Source organism: Aotus nancymaae, unplaced genomic scaffold (assembly GCF_030222135.1).
Source record: "Aotus nancymaae isolate 86718 unplaced genomic scaffold, 86718_ANA_hifiasm-v0.15.2.pri h1tg000021l, whole genome shotgun sequence".
Lineage (NCBI taxonomy): Eukaryota > Metazoa > Chordata > Mammalia > Primates > Aotidae > Aotus > Aotus nancymaae.
The window spans coordinates 26,169,634-26,185,282 of record NW_026988433.1 but is presented as its reverse complement, the minus strand read 5'-3'; the positions used below and the strand labels follow the sequence as shown (position 1 = coordinate 26,185,282).

General features: G+C 41.4%; 1 protein-coding gene across 3 annotated transcripts; it reads right to left on the bottom strand.

Annotated features, from left to right (window-relative positions):
* Positions 1-1,883: 1,883 nt before the first annotated feature.
* Positions 1,884-12,282, bottom strand: MTERF2 (mitochondrial transcription termination factor 2). Of its 3 annotated transcripts, XM_012469166.2 has the most exons (3): positions 12,081-12,282; positions 10,256-10,366; positions 1,884-3,647 (listed from the first exon to the last, which is right to left on the bottom strand). In XM_012469166.2, the coding sequence occupies exon 3, from the start codon at positions 3,588-3,590 to the stop codon at positions 2,433-2,435; it is 1,158 nt and encodes a 385-aa protein (XP_012324589.1). In that variant the 5' UTR covers positions 3,591-3,647; positions 10,256-10,366; positions 12,081-12,282; the 3' UTR covers positions 1,884-2,432. The 3 variants fall into 3 exon arrangements, with proteins under 3 accessions (XP_012324589.1, XP_012324590.1, XP_064235965.1); XM_012469167.2 differs by lacking the exon at positions 10,256-10,366; XM_064379895.1 differs by lacking the exon at positions 12,081-12,282 and having other exon boundaries at positions 10,256-11,928.
* Between the last annotated feature and the right edge of the window lie 3,367 nt (positions 12,283-15,649).

The window sequence follows — 15,649 nt, the reverse complement described above, 5'->3', positions numbered from 1 at the left end:
CCTAGATCTAAGCACTTAAATTTTGCTGCTGTACTAACTAGTCTCCCTTTAAATTAATGGCCACAAAGTACACATGGCCACTCAACTCTGCCAAACTTTCTAATACGCCCTTTTATTGTATGTTCACTTTCACACTCCTCAAAATGACTCCCTGTCACCCCCAGCCTGAGACAGCGTCTTGCTGTGTTGCCCAGGCTGGAGACAGCTCATTGTGGCCTTGGTCCTGTGGGCTCAAGCCATCTTCCCACCTCACCCTCCCAAGAAGCTAGGACTAGAAGTGTGTGCCACCACACCAGGCTGATTTAAAAAAATTTTTGTAGAGACAGGATCTGTGTTGTCCAGGCTGGTCTCAAACTCCTGGCCTCAAGTGATCCTTCTGCCTTGGCTTCCCAAAGTGTTGGGATTACAGGTTTGAGCTACTGTGCCTGGCCCAGAATCACTCTATAGTGTGAACCAATTATTTCCTTTTTGCCAAACCCATTCATCACTTCTCTGTATCTTAGTTGACCCCTCAGTGGCATTCATTATTATTGACCATGTCTTTGTTTCTTCCTGTGACTAACTTCTTGGTTTGAGTAGTCTTTTCCAGGCTGGGCCAACCACCCTATTCCAAATCTGCACTTTTTTCCCCCCTAGGCAGTCTAATCTAGAGCCATCGCTTTAAATATCATAGATATGCAGATGATCCCCAAATAGGTATTTCAGTTCTGATTGTAACTCAACTCCAGACTTAGCCATTTGCCTGTCATCCCTGCTAGGATGTCTATCATCTAGTAAGCATCTCAAAATTGACATCTAACTACCAAGGTAACCATATCACAGATAATGTCTTCCCAACTGAGACACTTGAGAGTGAAAGAGCAAGAGCACCACTGAAACTTTAAGTCGGGACAAGAAGTATATACTAAAAACTCTCCAAGGGTTTCCTATCACACTTTGAATGAGATTCTGCTCCTTAGACGGACCCGTGCTGCCCATCTCCTCTTGTGCCACTCTCCCAATCACTCAGCCCTGCTCCAATTGTACTGGCTGCTATTCTTGAATAAACATGCCTACACAACTTACCCCGAGTCTCCTCATCCATAGAAGTGAACAGTGGTACTTTTAGAATCATAAGTGACTTACCCTGAGTCTCCTCATCTGTAGAAGTGAACAGTGGTACTTTTAGAATCGTAGAGCACTTATACACAGAGCTCCCTCTCACTGTCCTAAGGAAGTGAACAGATTTGGATAGTAAGGGTTACTTGCATTTGCTGAAGGAGTGAAGAGGATACTGCCTGCATTTTTCATAATTTTTACATTATACTTAAGCCATGTACAAATAGTGCACAGATGTTCAGTGTCAGAGTCAATTGTTTGGCTGTGCATTTGTTACAAAGTTCAGACTTCACAGCTGAAAGGGAGCCAGTTCTTTATCTGGGCAATGTTTATCTTGGAACAAGGTTCAGAAATGGAAACTTGAAACACTACTCCTAAAATTAGTACTAACCATCACCCACTTTCCCTTATAGGCAGACCTGGATTTTCAGAAAATTTTCTAAAAAGCCCCATTTATTTCAAGTGTATATAAATTAGATAATTTTGAATTAGAAAATTTTATAGAGAGGTTTCCATAAATGTCCCCAAATTTGTTGTTACTACTCATTCCTTTTGGCATGTCAGGTAGGGGTGACTTATGCCAATTCATAAGTAATCCTTCCAATTTACAAGGTTTGAACAAAAGTTGGAGCCTAGTTAATAAACTTGGACTCTGCCACTTGGCAGCTGAGTGGCCTCTCCAAGCTTCAGTTTCCTCATGTGTCAAATGAGGAAAGTAATGAATGCACATGGTGTTTTATAAGAGTTATAATAATGGTCGATTTTAAGCAAACTGACCACACAAGTAGGCTCTAATTCTTTTTTTATTTAGATAAGTAATACTTGGTTCTCAAAGACATTTATTCCAAGCACAAGATGAAATGAGTTTTCTCCAAAAAAAAAAAAAAAAGGTATAGAAGTTTGCTAATATTTCCTGTAACACTAAGCTAGAGTGATGTTTCATGGCTGGTAGTGAGGAAGACTGGATTTGCATCCCAAGATGAAATGTGCTGTATGAATAAAAATGTATCCATACGTTGAATTAAGGAAACACTTGTCCATTTCTTAGAAATGATTCACTTATAAAGTATTAAACTGATATGGCATTTAATGGTACATGAGTTTTTGAAATACTGGTTTAAGGTAAAAGTTACTAACTTTAGTTATTAAAATAAATACAGTTTACATTTTATAATATGGCAAATGAGTCAGAATTTATCTATTTAGAGATAACTTAAACACAATTCAGAAGCTAAGCAGGTTCTTAAAACTACAGGTGCCTACAAACTGCCTGAATTTTTGTCTTTGCTAGTTTCACCCTGCACTGCTAGAAAGAAGCAACATCAGTCAGTATGTCATTCTTCAACATTTAATGGTGCCACAGGGTTAAATAATGGTCTTACTTTTTTGGCCTGAATTTTGCCAAAATTAGCTTCAAACTCCTTTTTTGATCCATTTAGATTTGCCAGATGTCCATCCTTTATTCTGTAGCCTAAGGAATTGAGTTTCCTTATCCTGTACTGTACTATTTGTGGTGTTAATTCAAGAACCATTGGCGTCTCTTTTATCTGAGCTATGGAAATTCCTTCTTTCAATAATCCTTGCATTCTCTCTTCTAAAACTGGAACAGAATAATATAAAAGGGCAGGACATTTCAAAACTAATTCTTTCAGGTCATGATCTGTGCATTTAAAAGCATTTTTAGAGAAGGAAATGCTATTCTGTATACTTCTTGGGCAAAGTTGAAAAAGAAATCCTTTGAGTTTGGACAGAAGCTGGAGAATTTCAAAGTTTGTGAAACCCTGCTCCTGGAGAAATCCTAGTGTTTCCTTTATAGCTGCGGAAGAATTTAACAAAATAAATGGGTTTTGGCTTAACAGTTTTAGTAGCCAAACTTTCATGTTGGCCTCAGAACCACCTACAGCTAGATAGCTTTCCTGGAGAATTCTTATCATTTGCTTATTCTTCTCAACAGGATTATGAAAAATATTAGATGCAGTTGTCAAAAGTCTGCTAATGACCACATTTTTTAGTCCCAACTCTTGAAAGAACAGAACATTCAGCTTCTGGTTCTCTTGGTCTTTAACAGTAAAGAAAGATTCTGGAAACTGCTCTATTAACTTGATTAACTCTTCCTCATTTTTGCAGACCAACTGCCAGAGATTTCTCTGGGTGTTAACAGCGGTTGGACTACAAACAATTGCTTCCGGGCAGCGTTCCAAAATACTGGCTACAGCAGTCTCATTGGCACCTAGTTCTTGTAAAATATTCACAATTTCCTCAACATAGGTTTCATCCTCTAAAAGTACCCATCCTTTTAATCTACGAATTTTCCTAATGTCAACTGAAAATTTATAGAGCGTTTCCACTGTTCTTATATTTTCTTTGCTTGACAGTCTATCAGTTGTGTAGGTGAAGCATGCTACGAAAGGTCTGTATTTTGGAGCTGATGGCATCTTTCTGAAAGAACACAGCCTACAGGGCTGGGATCTCATCAGCAGCTTCCACAACATGGCTGCAATCCTCTAGCTAGTTTCCACTGTCCTGGGACTCAAATGGACTCATTCTATCTGTAAAAAAGAAAATAAAGGTTTTTAGTATAAGGGTGTTGACTTTCAGAACACATACACTTACAAATTTGAGCTGTTTAGGTATGGAAATAAGGTGGATTTAAATTAGACAAGAAAACTACTCGTGTAATATTTTAAAAAATCTTCCTAAATAATTAATTGAAGTAATTGTAATACACTTCTCCGTACTTCGACATCTTATACTTTGTAAATACATTGTGGAGTTACTTCCATTTTACAGATGAGCAGAAACCAGAGTTCAAAGGTTCACAGACCTCAAATGTTATTTTCATACCAATTCCCTTTCCCACAACTTATTTTTTTTTCTTTTAAGAGGCATCTATTATGCATACACACACACGCACAAACATGTTTTTTTGAAATGTTTTATATTATTAAGTTGATGTTTAGCTGAAGCAGATAAAGAGGGAGAGGGAAAGGGTCATGTCTAATTTTATATTTTAGAGTAAATATTTTGCTGAATAACTATCACCCAAAATGGGCCAATTATTTTATTTTAAATGAGTTAATAAATGGAGTGTGTGTGTGTGTGTGTGTGTGTGTGTGTGTTTAGAATTATGTTAACGAAACTCTCTTTTATAAATCCAGAATTAAAATAATTTGTAATTCCAGCACCACTTTGGGAGGCTGAGGCGGGCAGATCACCTGAGGTTGGGAGTTCTAGATTTGGTAACATGGTGAAACCCTGTCTTTACTAAAAATACAAAAATTAGCTGGGTGTGGTGGCGGTTACCTGTAATCCCTAGCCAAGTAAAATGAAAAAATGCCACATGACTGTTCCCGTGGTGCCATGGGAAATCAGATCAGCTGTGGAATGGTGACTGTAGTTTTAGAACAGTATAATCAGCTATCCACTTGACATCTTTAGGTATCTTAAGATGGCTATACTGTGTCTGACACATTAATAGTCTTTGCCTCTGGAGGGGCAGCAAAACACCTCCATCCTCTTAGGGTCGTGACTGGACCCGAGAATTAAACAGACATAAGATACATTAACAGGAGAAAAACATAAAATTTATTTAACGCAAGTTTACGTGGCATGGGAGCCCTAGTAAGGAATTGAAGACCCAAAAAAGCAGTTAGAGTCAGTTATTTATGTACGGAGTTGCACAAAAAGTAGGAAGCTCTGAAAAAGCAACTGAAACATGGGGAGATTTAAAAGAAAATTTATTTTAACAAGGACCGTGCAGAATTCTTTTGGTATCAATTTCTCATCCTTCAGGTTAAGGATGTTACTCCTTTTGGTATAGGGAGGGTATCTTTCACATGGGAACAGAAAGAAAAGTCAGATCTTACACCTGCTGTTTTTCAGGTGCCTTTAATTCAAAATGGTCTGTATATCAGGGTGGTATCATGAACTCCACCACTATTTCTTTTGTCTCTGGTAACGAAAATACATCTGGTTTGTTTTACTACCTGAGAGTGTTCTAAGTGTCTCAGCCTTGCCACAGACGTGTGTAGTACAGGTCAATTTAGCCTGTTGGCAGCCTTCCCTCATTCTTTATATGTCTGAAAGTAAAGCAGAAAGCAGCCATTTCCAATCCCTGACTCTTAATTTAAATGCCCTTGCCATATATGCTCAGGACTCTTCACTTTCAGCCCGGTCCTAACTCATCCAAATACATGATTACTCTATTAGGAAAATTAGGTACTCTTTCCATTTTGGTTTCCCATTTTGGTTTAGCTCATTGTGAGCGCCTATGGAGGCTAAAATAATTGTACGCATAGCTTGTTTTAGTGGTTCAACCCGAAATTTCTTCAGATAATTCCTAATACTGTAAGCCAAGATTAAAATATTATTTAAAAAATTTCTAAGACCATCAACTTTAACAGGAAGGAGGAGGTACAGCATGATGAAGCAGCACAGGGAGACTGGGGCTGAGATCCTGCTCCCCACTCCTGGTTGTGCGACCCCACAGGCTCAGGCTGCACATCTGTCCCACATGTCAGGGAGAAGTGTGGGGTGCTGCCAACCACCCACACCCAATCCTGCCTCTAGTTTAGGGGGCAGCAGATAAGACAGCAGTGATTAGAAGAGTATCTCACACTATTCAATGAGTATTACTGGCAGCAATCTGTGAAATAGAACATAATCTATGCCTTATAGGAAAACTCTGTAAGGGTTAAAATGCATATCAAGTACTTTGGACACTGCCTGGTACATAGTAAAATTTCTGGAGCTAAAAGTCTTATATGACTTTAAATTGTATTTTAGACAGAAATAGATTTACAAAGAGTAACTGAAAACTCAAAAATTTTTTTTTTTTTTTTTTCCTTGAGACGGGGTCTCACTCTGTCACCCAGGCTGGAGTACAGTGGTGTGATCTTGGCTCACTGAAACCTCTGCTTTCCGGTTCAAGTGATTCTCCAACCTCAGCTTCCTGAGTAGCTGGGACTACAGCCATGAGCCACCAAACCTGGCTAATTTTTATATTTTTTGTAGAGACAGTGTCTTGCTATGTTGCCCAGGCTGGTCTGGAACTCCTGAGCTCAAGTGGTCCACCCGCCTTGGCCTCCCAAAATGTTGGGATTACAGGTGTGAGCCAGCACACCTGGCCTAAAAAATGTATTTTAAATGCTGTTTTCCAAAGTAACTGCTTATAAAAGCAATGTGTGTTCATCACAGAATAGTTGCCAACTTCTGAAAAGTATAAGGAAATGGAAAAAGTCACAATCCTACCACCTGAAGACAGCTGTTCATGTTTTGGCATATATGATGATGTGTGACCTGAACACATTACCGTTCACCCTGGAGTAAGTGGGAAAGGCAGACAGCCTGCTGTTCCCTTAGCCCCACTGTTCAGGAGCCTCTGTCAGTGGGTACACCTTGCCATGCTCAATGTAGTTCTAATGTTTAATGATCTGTCATTCTGTATAATATAAGCCCCCAACCAAGCCAACTGCTTCATCTAGTGCTTAGCCAGAGAAGAGGATCTGTTCCAACCTCAAGGAACTGGCTGTGCTGGACTTGCTGAAAGACAGTGTATTACTGGTCTCCTGTGTGGTACCTTCCCTACACATGAGACTTAGGTTCTGAATTCAGCCTATAAAGTAAAAATTACAAAGACTCAAAATTTTTGTTGAAAATCTCTTAAGCAGACACCACACAGATGAAGTAGTTGGCTATGAATTATGATGTGTTCAGGTGAGTTATCTTTACCAGTTAAAGTTATCTGTCTTGCTTCATCTCTGATGAGCAAACACAGCTGACTATGAAAGTGAAAAGCATGAATGTTGTGACTCCTATGTAATGAGCACATAATATGTATATATATGTATGTAATTTACCTTTCTGCTTCTATTTTATTCACAGTAAGTATCTAACCGTGGTATTAAAAATGCTCTGTAAACATTTAAAGTGAGTGCTTGGTATATGGGATGGATATATTGTTATTTTGTAATTCATTCCTTACATTGAGCGTTTAGGCTATTTGTAATTTTTACTATATCTGAATATATGTCCACATTTCATATGCTTTTCCTTTAGGATGAATTCCTAGAAGTAGATTTCCTGACTGAAGAGATATGTGAACACTTGGAAAGGGAAGTTGCTAAATTTCCTGTCAAGAAAAACTATCTCCGTTGACATTCTCACAGGCAGTATGAGTGATTCTCTCATCAGTTTTTATTTTGATATGTGAAAAATGATATGACACTAATTTCTTTTTATTATTGATGAGGGTGATGTTTCATAATAAACTATTTTGGTCACCTTTATTTCCTTTTGTGAATCAACTATTCTTGCCTTTTAAAACTGCAATTGTGGCTGGGCGTGGTGGTGCACACCTGTAATCTCAGCACTTTGGGAGGCCAAGGTGGGCGGATCACGAGATCAGGAGATGGAGACCTTCTTGGCTAACAAGGTGAAATTCCGTCTCTACTAAAAATACAAAAAATTAGCTGGCCGTGATGGCATGTGCCTGTAGTCCCAGCTACTTGGGAGGCTGGGGCAGGAGAATCGCTTGAACCCGGGAGCAGAGGTTGCAGTGAGCTGAGATCACGCCACTGCACTCCAGCCTGGGTGACAGAGTGAGACTCTGTCTCAAAAAAAAAAAAAAAAGAAAAAGAAAAACTGCAATCGTTCTGCTTTGTAAAAATTGACTTGTGCAGCGGGGCACAGCGGATCATGCTTGTAATCCCAGCACTTTGCACAGATCACGAGGTCAGGAGTTCGAGATCAGCCTTCCAATATGGTGAAATCCCATTTCTACTAAAAAAAAATACAAAAATTAGCCAGGTGTGGTGGTGTGCGCCTATAGTCCCAGCTATAGGAGAATCGCTTGAACCTGGGAGGCAGAGGTTGCAGTGAGCCAAGATCATGCCACTGTACTCCAGCCTGGGTGACAGAGTGAGACTCTATCTCAAAAAACAAAAAAACGTATTTGATATAATCTCATTTTTGGAAATATTTTCTTGAGCTCATTTTCAGTTGCTGATGGTATAATTTAGCATACCAAAGTAGCCACTTTTTTTATTGTGGTAAATAAGATATAAATAACAAAAAATTTACCATTTAAACTATTTTCAAGTGTACCATTCAGTGGCTTAAAGTACATTCACAATGTTGTACCACTATTACCACTCTCTGAAACACACCAACTCTGTCTCTGTACCCATTAAACAATAACTCTCCATTCCCTCTTCCCTGTGGACACGAGTTACCTCTATTTTACTTTCTGTCTCTATGAATTTGCCTATTCTAGGTACTTCTTATATGTGGGGTCATATAATATTTGTCTTTTTGTGTCTGGCTTATTTTACTTAGTATAATCTTATCAAAGCTCATCCATATTATAGCATCTGTTAGAACAAAGCAGTTAATTTCACATGGTCAAAGGAAGGTCAGGGAAGTTTTCCTTTATGAATCTTACTGCTTTTAAGTACCAGATGGTCAGTAAAAATTCATCCATATTTCCTTCCATATTTTTGTTTGAATTTTAAAACTTAGCTCCTTAAGTTCATTTGAAATTTCTGGGTGTGAGCAGAGAATCTAAATAGATTTTATCAATAGTTTACTTCTCTCTAAGTACCATTTTCTGAACAATCCTTTCCTTCCCCATGGCTTATGATGCCTCCTTTATCATATGTTAAATGTAGCTTTTGTCTCTAGTTAGCCTCCATCCTCATCCCCTTACTTTGCAATTCCCCGAAGGGGCCAAGAGGCTCATTTCTGGTCTTTGCTGCATACTTACTCCCCCTGCCAGACCATCCTCAAACAAGCTCTGGTTGACTCACTCTTCCACACTTTCCACCAACTACCTGAAATCTTCTCAACTCAGATGTCTGGCCTCCCGCCTACCTCCCTACTCACCCTCAATCAAAACCAGTGCCCTTGCCTCCAATCTGTACAAAGGAGAGCAGCTCCTCTCAGCAGACATAAACCTATCACTAGCTCCCCTTCCCTACAGTTACACCTTTCATTATCCAGGGTCATCCCTGCTCCTGTGCTTAGCCCAGCCTCTCTGGCCTGAGAACTCTAGAGCCTTTCTTTCCAAGTGTTCACTCCTTCAGCTGTATCCTCCTCTGATGCTCCAGCCATCACTCTACTGCTCTTCCTCTCCTTGCCCAAACCCTCTTTCTCTCCACTGCTCTTCCTCTCCATGCCCAAATCCTCTCTCTCTCTTCCCCTCAGCTAATTGCTGCGGATCCCTCTGTCTCTCCATTTCCTCTTCTACTTATATAGCTTGCAATAAAGATAACTTCCATGTGGTTATGGCCAATGAGCAGTTTTCATTCTTACCTTTTTTCTTTTTTGAAACAGGGTTTCACTCTGTTGTCCAGGCTTGGAGTGCAGTGGCATGATCATGGCTCACAACAGCCTCAACCTCCCTGGGCTCAGGTGATCCTCCCTCTCAGCCTCCCAAGTAGCCAGGACTACAGGTACATGTCACTACGTCTAGCTAATTTTTTTGTATTTTTTGTATAGATGGGGTTTCACCATGTTTCCAGGCTGCTCTTGAACTCCTGAGCTCAAGTAATCTGCCCACCTTGGCATCCCAAAGTGTTGAGATTACAGGCGTAATATGGTTTGGCTGTGTCCCCATCCAAATCTTACCTTGAATTATAGCTCCCATAATTCCCTTGTGTTGTGGGAGAAACCCACTGGGAGATAACTGAATCATGCGGGCGGCTTTCCCCATACTGTTCTCATCGTAGTAAGTCTCATGAGATCTGATGGTTTTATAAGGGGAAACCCCTTTCTCCTGGCTCTCACTTCTTTTCTTGTCTGCTGCCATGTGAGATGTACCTTTCACCTTCTGCCATGATTGTGAGGCCTCCCCAACCACGTGGCACTGTAAGTCCATTAAACCTCTTTCTTTTGTAAATTGCCCAGTCTCAGGTATGTTTTTATCAGCAGCAAGAAAAAGGACTAATACAAGGCATGAACCACCACACCCAGCCTTCCTTATCTCTTTTGACCTCTGCAGCTTTTAGTAGAGTTGACCACTCATTTGATTCTCTCATTTGACTTCCTGGACACCCTACTTTTTTGGTTCTTTTCCCTTTCTATACTTCTGGCCACCTTCTATCTGTCTTCACTGCAGGCTCACCTTCAAGGCTTGGTTCTAGCCCTCTCTTCTTCTTACCTTACAGTCTCTCCCCACAGATCTTGTCCTCATCCAGATATTCAGTTAATCCACTTGGGATTCTTTCCAACTTCTTCTCAAAATGTGATCTTGTCAGCCACTTGCAATAATCTTTCCAATGGCATTTTAGGAAGAAGACAAAATAGAATAAAACATAGAACTGCCTTACCATGGCCTACAAGGCCTCTTTGGGTTCTGCCACCTCCCTCATTCCCATTTCCCTCTTCTGCACCAGCTGAATTTGCTTCCTGTCAGTCCCTGGCGCTCTACCAGTTTCTACTATGTGGTCTTTGAAGACTGTGGGCCAGACTCCATGTCCAAAATGCTCCAACTCTTAGGCCTAAGTGTCACTTTCTCAAGGAAACTTTTCTAACCTTCGTGAATACATGAAGCCTCCTGTCCCCAGTATAGGCTTTCATGGCACCATGGACTTCTACACTTGTGCACAAGTGGGACAACAGCTGCAGCTGTTTATGTGTTGTTTCTGTCTCAACACTCCATATGGTCAGAGACTGTTCACTACAGTGTTCCAATGAACTGCTTCCCTACCCTTCACCCAGCTGCCTTCACTTCCTCTAGGAGGCATTCCTGGGCAGGTGGCCTCCTGTGTGCTCTTCCACAGCACCCTGCTCCGGACCCTACTGCAGCACTTATCATGCTCTTATAAGTTCTTCATTCATCCAACCAATAGGAATTTTGTTTGAAGTTCAAGCTGTGTGTCAGGCATACTAGGCACAGGTCTTCAGCTAAAACACTTCTTCATACCTCTGTTTGGATCACAGACCAACTGAGAACCTGAGAGTCACAGACTCTCTTTCCAGAAGAAAAGACCCACACTCACAACATTTCACAAATGATTTTAGCAGGATTCATGGACACCCTGCAGCCCAGCCATGAACAACTTACACTAAATTTATAAGCGTTGGGAGGGCATGAACTGCACAGTGTTCTGCTTTATTCCCTGCACCTGGCAAATAACTCGTTCCACAAAGGGGCAAAATCAGAATTTGCCAGATGAAACTGAGTGAACAAGTTGATGTGGTAACTTAATGCAGCGGGTAAAACTGGGTTACCGGAGCCAGACTGCCTGCTCCCTGGACAATAGTTGTGTTGTGACTTGAGGAAGTTACTTCACCTCTCTGAGCCTCAGTTTGGCATCAGGAAAATGGTGACACTATCTCCTTGGTGACTGCAAAGATCAATACCACAAATCACTTAGAATATACAGAAAACTCTTCACATACACTAGATCATTAAATGATCACAACAACCCATTTTAAAGATGAGGAAACAAACGCAGGTAAAGGAACTTGCCCAAGGTTGCTTAGCTAAAAAACGGAGAATTTGGATTCAAACCCCACAGCTTGGCTCCAGAGTCCTGCTCTTAGCCCTGTGCCCCACATATAGTAATGCTTTTGGTAAATGTTTGTTAAATCACAATGTGGGCTGTTCTCGGATGCTTGTTTCTTAAGCATTTTTGAGGAGTGAAATTCACTTCTGTAATACACATGGTTAGGGTTAGTATGGTCTTCTCTACAACACCACTGGTTTCAATAAAGTTCTGATTTTGTAACACGTATGCCCCGTTGACAGTTTCAAACTGACCAATGTTTATAAGCAAGGAAAAACGAGGGTCCACGGAAGATCTCCAGGACTGATCAAAAGGCCGTACATTCACTGTGGGGCCTCCGCTTTTCCAGAGAAACCGAGCAGGCTGAGCTGAGCGTCTGGCGAGGCGTGGGATTTTGCTGAGGGGGGCTCCGACCCCTGCCTCGGCGTCGCTGGTGAGGAACACGCCCAGAAACAGAGGAAGGGGAGGACTCACCCGTCGGCGTTAGCTCCAAGCGAGGTACAGGGAGTCCCGAGGGCCAGGCCCCGTCCTTCCCTCTCTCTCCGGCCAGCCTCCCTGTGGTCCACCGTCTTCCTGAGGCCTGGAACCTGGGTCCGGGTCCTGGTCCTGGGTCCCTGTCCTGGGTGCCAAGAGGCTCCAGACGGCCCTCGGCAGCCCCAACCAAGCCACGCCCCCCTTCACCTTCACCCATGGCCAATGAGGGGTCTGGAGATGAGCGCCCCCCCCGCAGACACGCCCCCGCGTCCCAGCGTAGCCAATCAGAGCGCGGGACACAGCTACGCGCCCCTTCCCGCACCACGAAGGCGGGTGGAGTGGCAAGCGATTTTCCTGGGAGCCGCATCTGGCATTTTCACACCCTTTCCTTCCCAGCATTTTAGGAAACGGAGTTCTAGTCGCTTTGCCGCTTAGAAAATGTAAAAAAAAAAAAGAAAAAAAAAAAAAAAGAAGAAACAGAAACCGCTACATCTTTAAGATAGAGCCAATCTTACTATTCCCAAAATTATTCAAAATTCAAAATTATTCCCTAAATAATCCAATTAGGTAAAGAACCAACTTGCAAATGTTTTTAAAAAACCCCAAAAGTTATTGAAACACATCTAAACTCTTCCCCGCCCCTACCCTACCACAGCAGTTAGCAACTAATTCGTCTTTAAAAGCTATCTTCTTTCTCCCACTCCTTGCTACCTTCACCTAAACACATACCTTTTCTGATAAACTGCTCCGTGGTTTCCATTCTAATTATTACCGGTGATGCTTAACCTCATACACTAAACACATTAATTTCTCCATAAAGCCAGGCTCAATGTCTCTCTCATTTATGTTCATATTTATCCATCCAACCATTTATCAAGCATGTTGAAACAGCAATGAGAAGATAGAGGGGGAATAAAACACATTCCCTGTCATGGGAGCTTATATTCTAGTGGAGGGCAAAGATATTAACTAATAACGTGACTAATCACACCTAGAGTTAAGTGTTATGGAGGACAGGGTGCCCTGATTGGGCCTAGTGGTTCCGTTTGTGTGGAGTCAGGAAAACTGGTTTTCCCAGGCTGGAGGTCCCTGCTGTCAGGAATTCATAGCACACTGGGCACAGTTATGCTGTAATTGGCAGCACTGGCATACTTAGATTACCCTCGCACCCCGTGGAGTGAATTCCTTGAGGCTACTGATTATTTTTCTGTGAACAATGCTCGTCACACAGTAAATGTTAACTAAATCTTTGAGTCTCGTCTCAGTATGCAGTTTAGGCTCAACAGGCTTTACTGAGAGAGGCTCACATACGTATTTTAACTCCACAGAGTAGCAGCAAGAATCCTGGCTCCTCAAGATCAACTCTGATCTCTAGGATATTCTGGAACGATCTAAGCAACTCATGTGTACTGCGGGGGCGGGGGGTGGGGTGGTGGTGTCTGTCCAGCAAACCTTCTCTGAGTTACCTGAATATAAAAACTCTATGATGCATAGATTTATTGCATATTTTTCCTGAAATAAAACAATTTGGGGTCCAGACTAACCAAAGTGTGTCATTTGCACTTCGGAAAAGGAAATTAGGATACAGAAAATAGAAGGAAGCTAAGGAATGTAAACTCAGGACTTAGAACTGCAAGCTGCCATCACTGGTCAGGAGGGAGGGAGCGGAAATGGGCACCAGGGTGCTGGAAGCACATATTACATACGGCTCCACATAATTGTGTGAGGAGTTACAATAACCGTAGCATTGTAATAAAAACTGGAAACCGACAAATCAGTTATGCCAACTGTATTAAATAAATGCTACTCAAAGTTTTTTCCAGCCCAAATATTTAAACAGTGCATTTCTAGGACCACATAATCAGGAAAAAAAAAAACCTTGAATGAAGAAAAGTAGAAAAGAACTTACAATTATGCATATTATGTACAAGAAAATTACAAACACATTTGAATTGTGGGAAGATTCTGATATTTCTAGTATGAAAGGGAAGCATTAAAAATACTGATACAGTCTTTTATATCTCAAATTTACTAATTTATTTTAAGCAAATTTGAAAAACATAAGGACTTTGCATAGGTCCATTAAAAACCCTGGTTCTCTCAAAATAATTTTTCCAAGTTGTCAGTACAGTTTTCGGCAATAAGAATTGAAGAAGTGGCTGGTGTGGTGGCTCACGCCTGTGGTCCCAGCACTTTGGGAGGCTGAGGCGGGTGAATCACGAGGTCAAGAATTCAAGACCAGTTTGGCCAAGATGGTGAAACCCTGTCTCTATTAAAATTACAAAAATTAGCCAGACATGGTGGCGGGTGCCTGTAATCCCAGCTACTTGGGAGACTGAAGTGGAGAACTGCTTGAACCTGGGAGGCAGAGGTTGCAATGAGCCAAGATCGCGCCACTGCACTCCAGCCTGGGCGACAGAGCGAGATGCTGTCTCAGACAAAAAAAAAAAGAATTGAAGAATAATTTGCTAAATGAGTAAAATGTCTTAAATCCCTCAACCACAAGTAGGATTTCTAGTTAGGGGGAGAATACTGTATTTGAACACAGTGTATGTGCTCAAGTAGAGGACAATTATCGATGCCTTTCCTTTTCCTTTTAGTGATTAATTTTGACCACAATTTATACTAAACTGAAAAAACTTCCTAAAAAGCTCCCTAAAAAATAGACTATTTACAAATAGTCTACCAGTGCGTATGCTGAAACAGTGTTCTTTTACTAAAATGCTTATTTATTCACACTAAAACTGAATCTTTGAGCTCCTGGACGGTGATGGTAAATCTTAGGTCTATAAATTTCTCAACTCTGCACTGTACAACCAGGTCCAAAGAGTAGGATGAGAGGTACAGTTATGATGAAAAATAATTAAAATATTACTTTAACAATGATGAAAAAAGAATGATAAAACGCAGGATTTTTATTCTTTTTCTCAGTAATGGATTTTTCCCCTCACCACTGAGACAAGGTCTCACCCTGTCATCCAGGCTAGAGTGCAGTGGTGCAATCCTGGTTCACTGCAGCCTCAAACCCTCAGATCAAGCCATTCTCCCACCTCAGCCTCTCAAGTAGCTGGGACCACAGGTGCATACCACCACACCTGCCCATTTTTTTTTTCTTTTGTAGAGATGAGGTCCCAAGATGTTGTTCAGGTTAATCTTAAACTCCAGGTCTCAAGTGATCATCCTGCTTCAGTCTACCAAAGTGCTAGAATTACAGGCATGAGCCACCGTGCCTGGTCTTCTTTACTACATATTTTTTAAATTTTTATATTGATTTTTTAAAAAATAGAGATGGGGTCTTGCTAAAGCTCCAGGGCTGGTCTCAAACTCTGGCCTTAAATGATCCTCCCGCCTCAACCCCATAAAGTGCTGGGATTACAGGCACGAGCCACTACACCCAGCTCAGATGAGGTCTTGCTCTATCTACCCAGTCTGGAGTACAGTGGCATGATCACAGCTCACTGCAGCCTCGACCTCCTGGGATTAAGCATGGGTTTAAGTGATCCTCCCACCTCAGCCTCCGAAAGTGCTGGGATTATAGGCTTGAGCCACCACACCCAGCCTCAGTAATG

Bases quoted from the DNA above. Each gene is read 5' to 3' on its own strand.
- MTERF2 (XM_012469166.2), bottom strand. From the start codon at position 3,590: ATGTTGTGGAAGCTGCTGATGAGATCCCAGCCCTGTAGGCTGTGTTCT.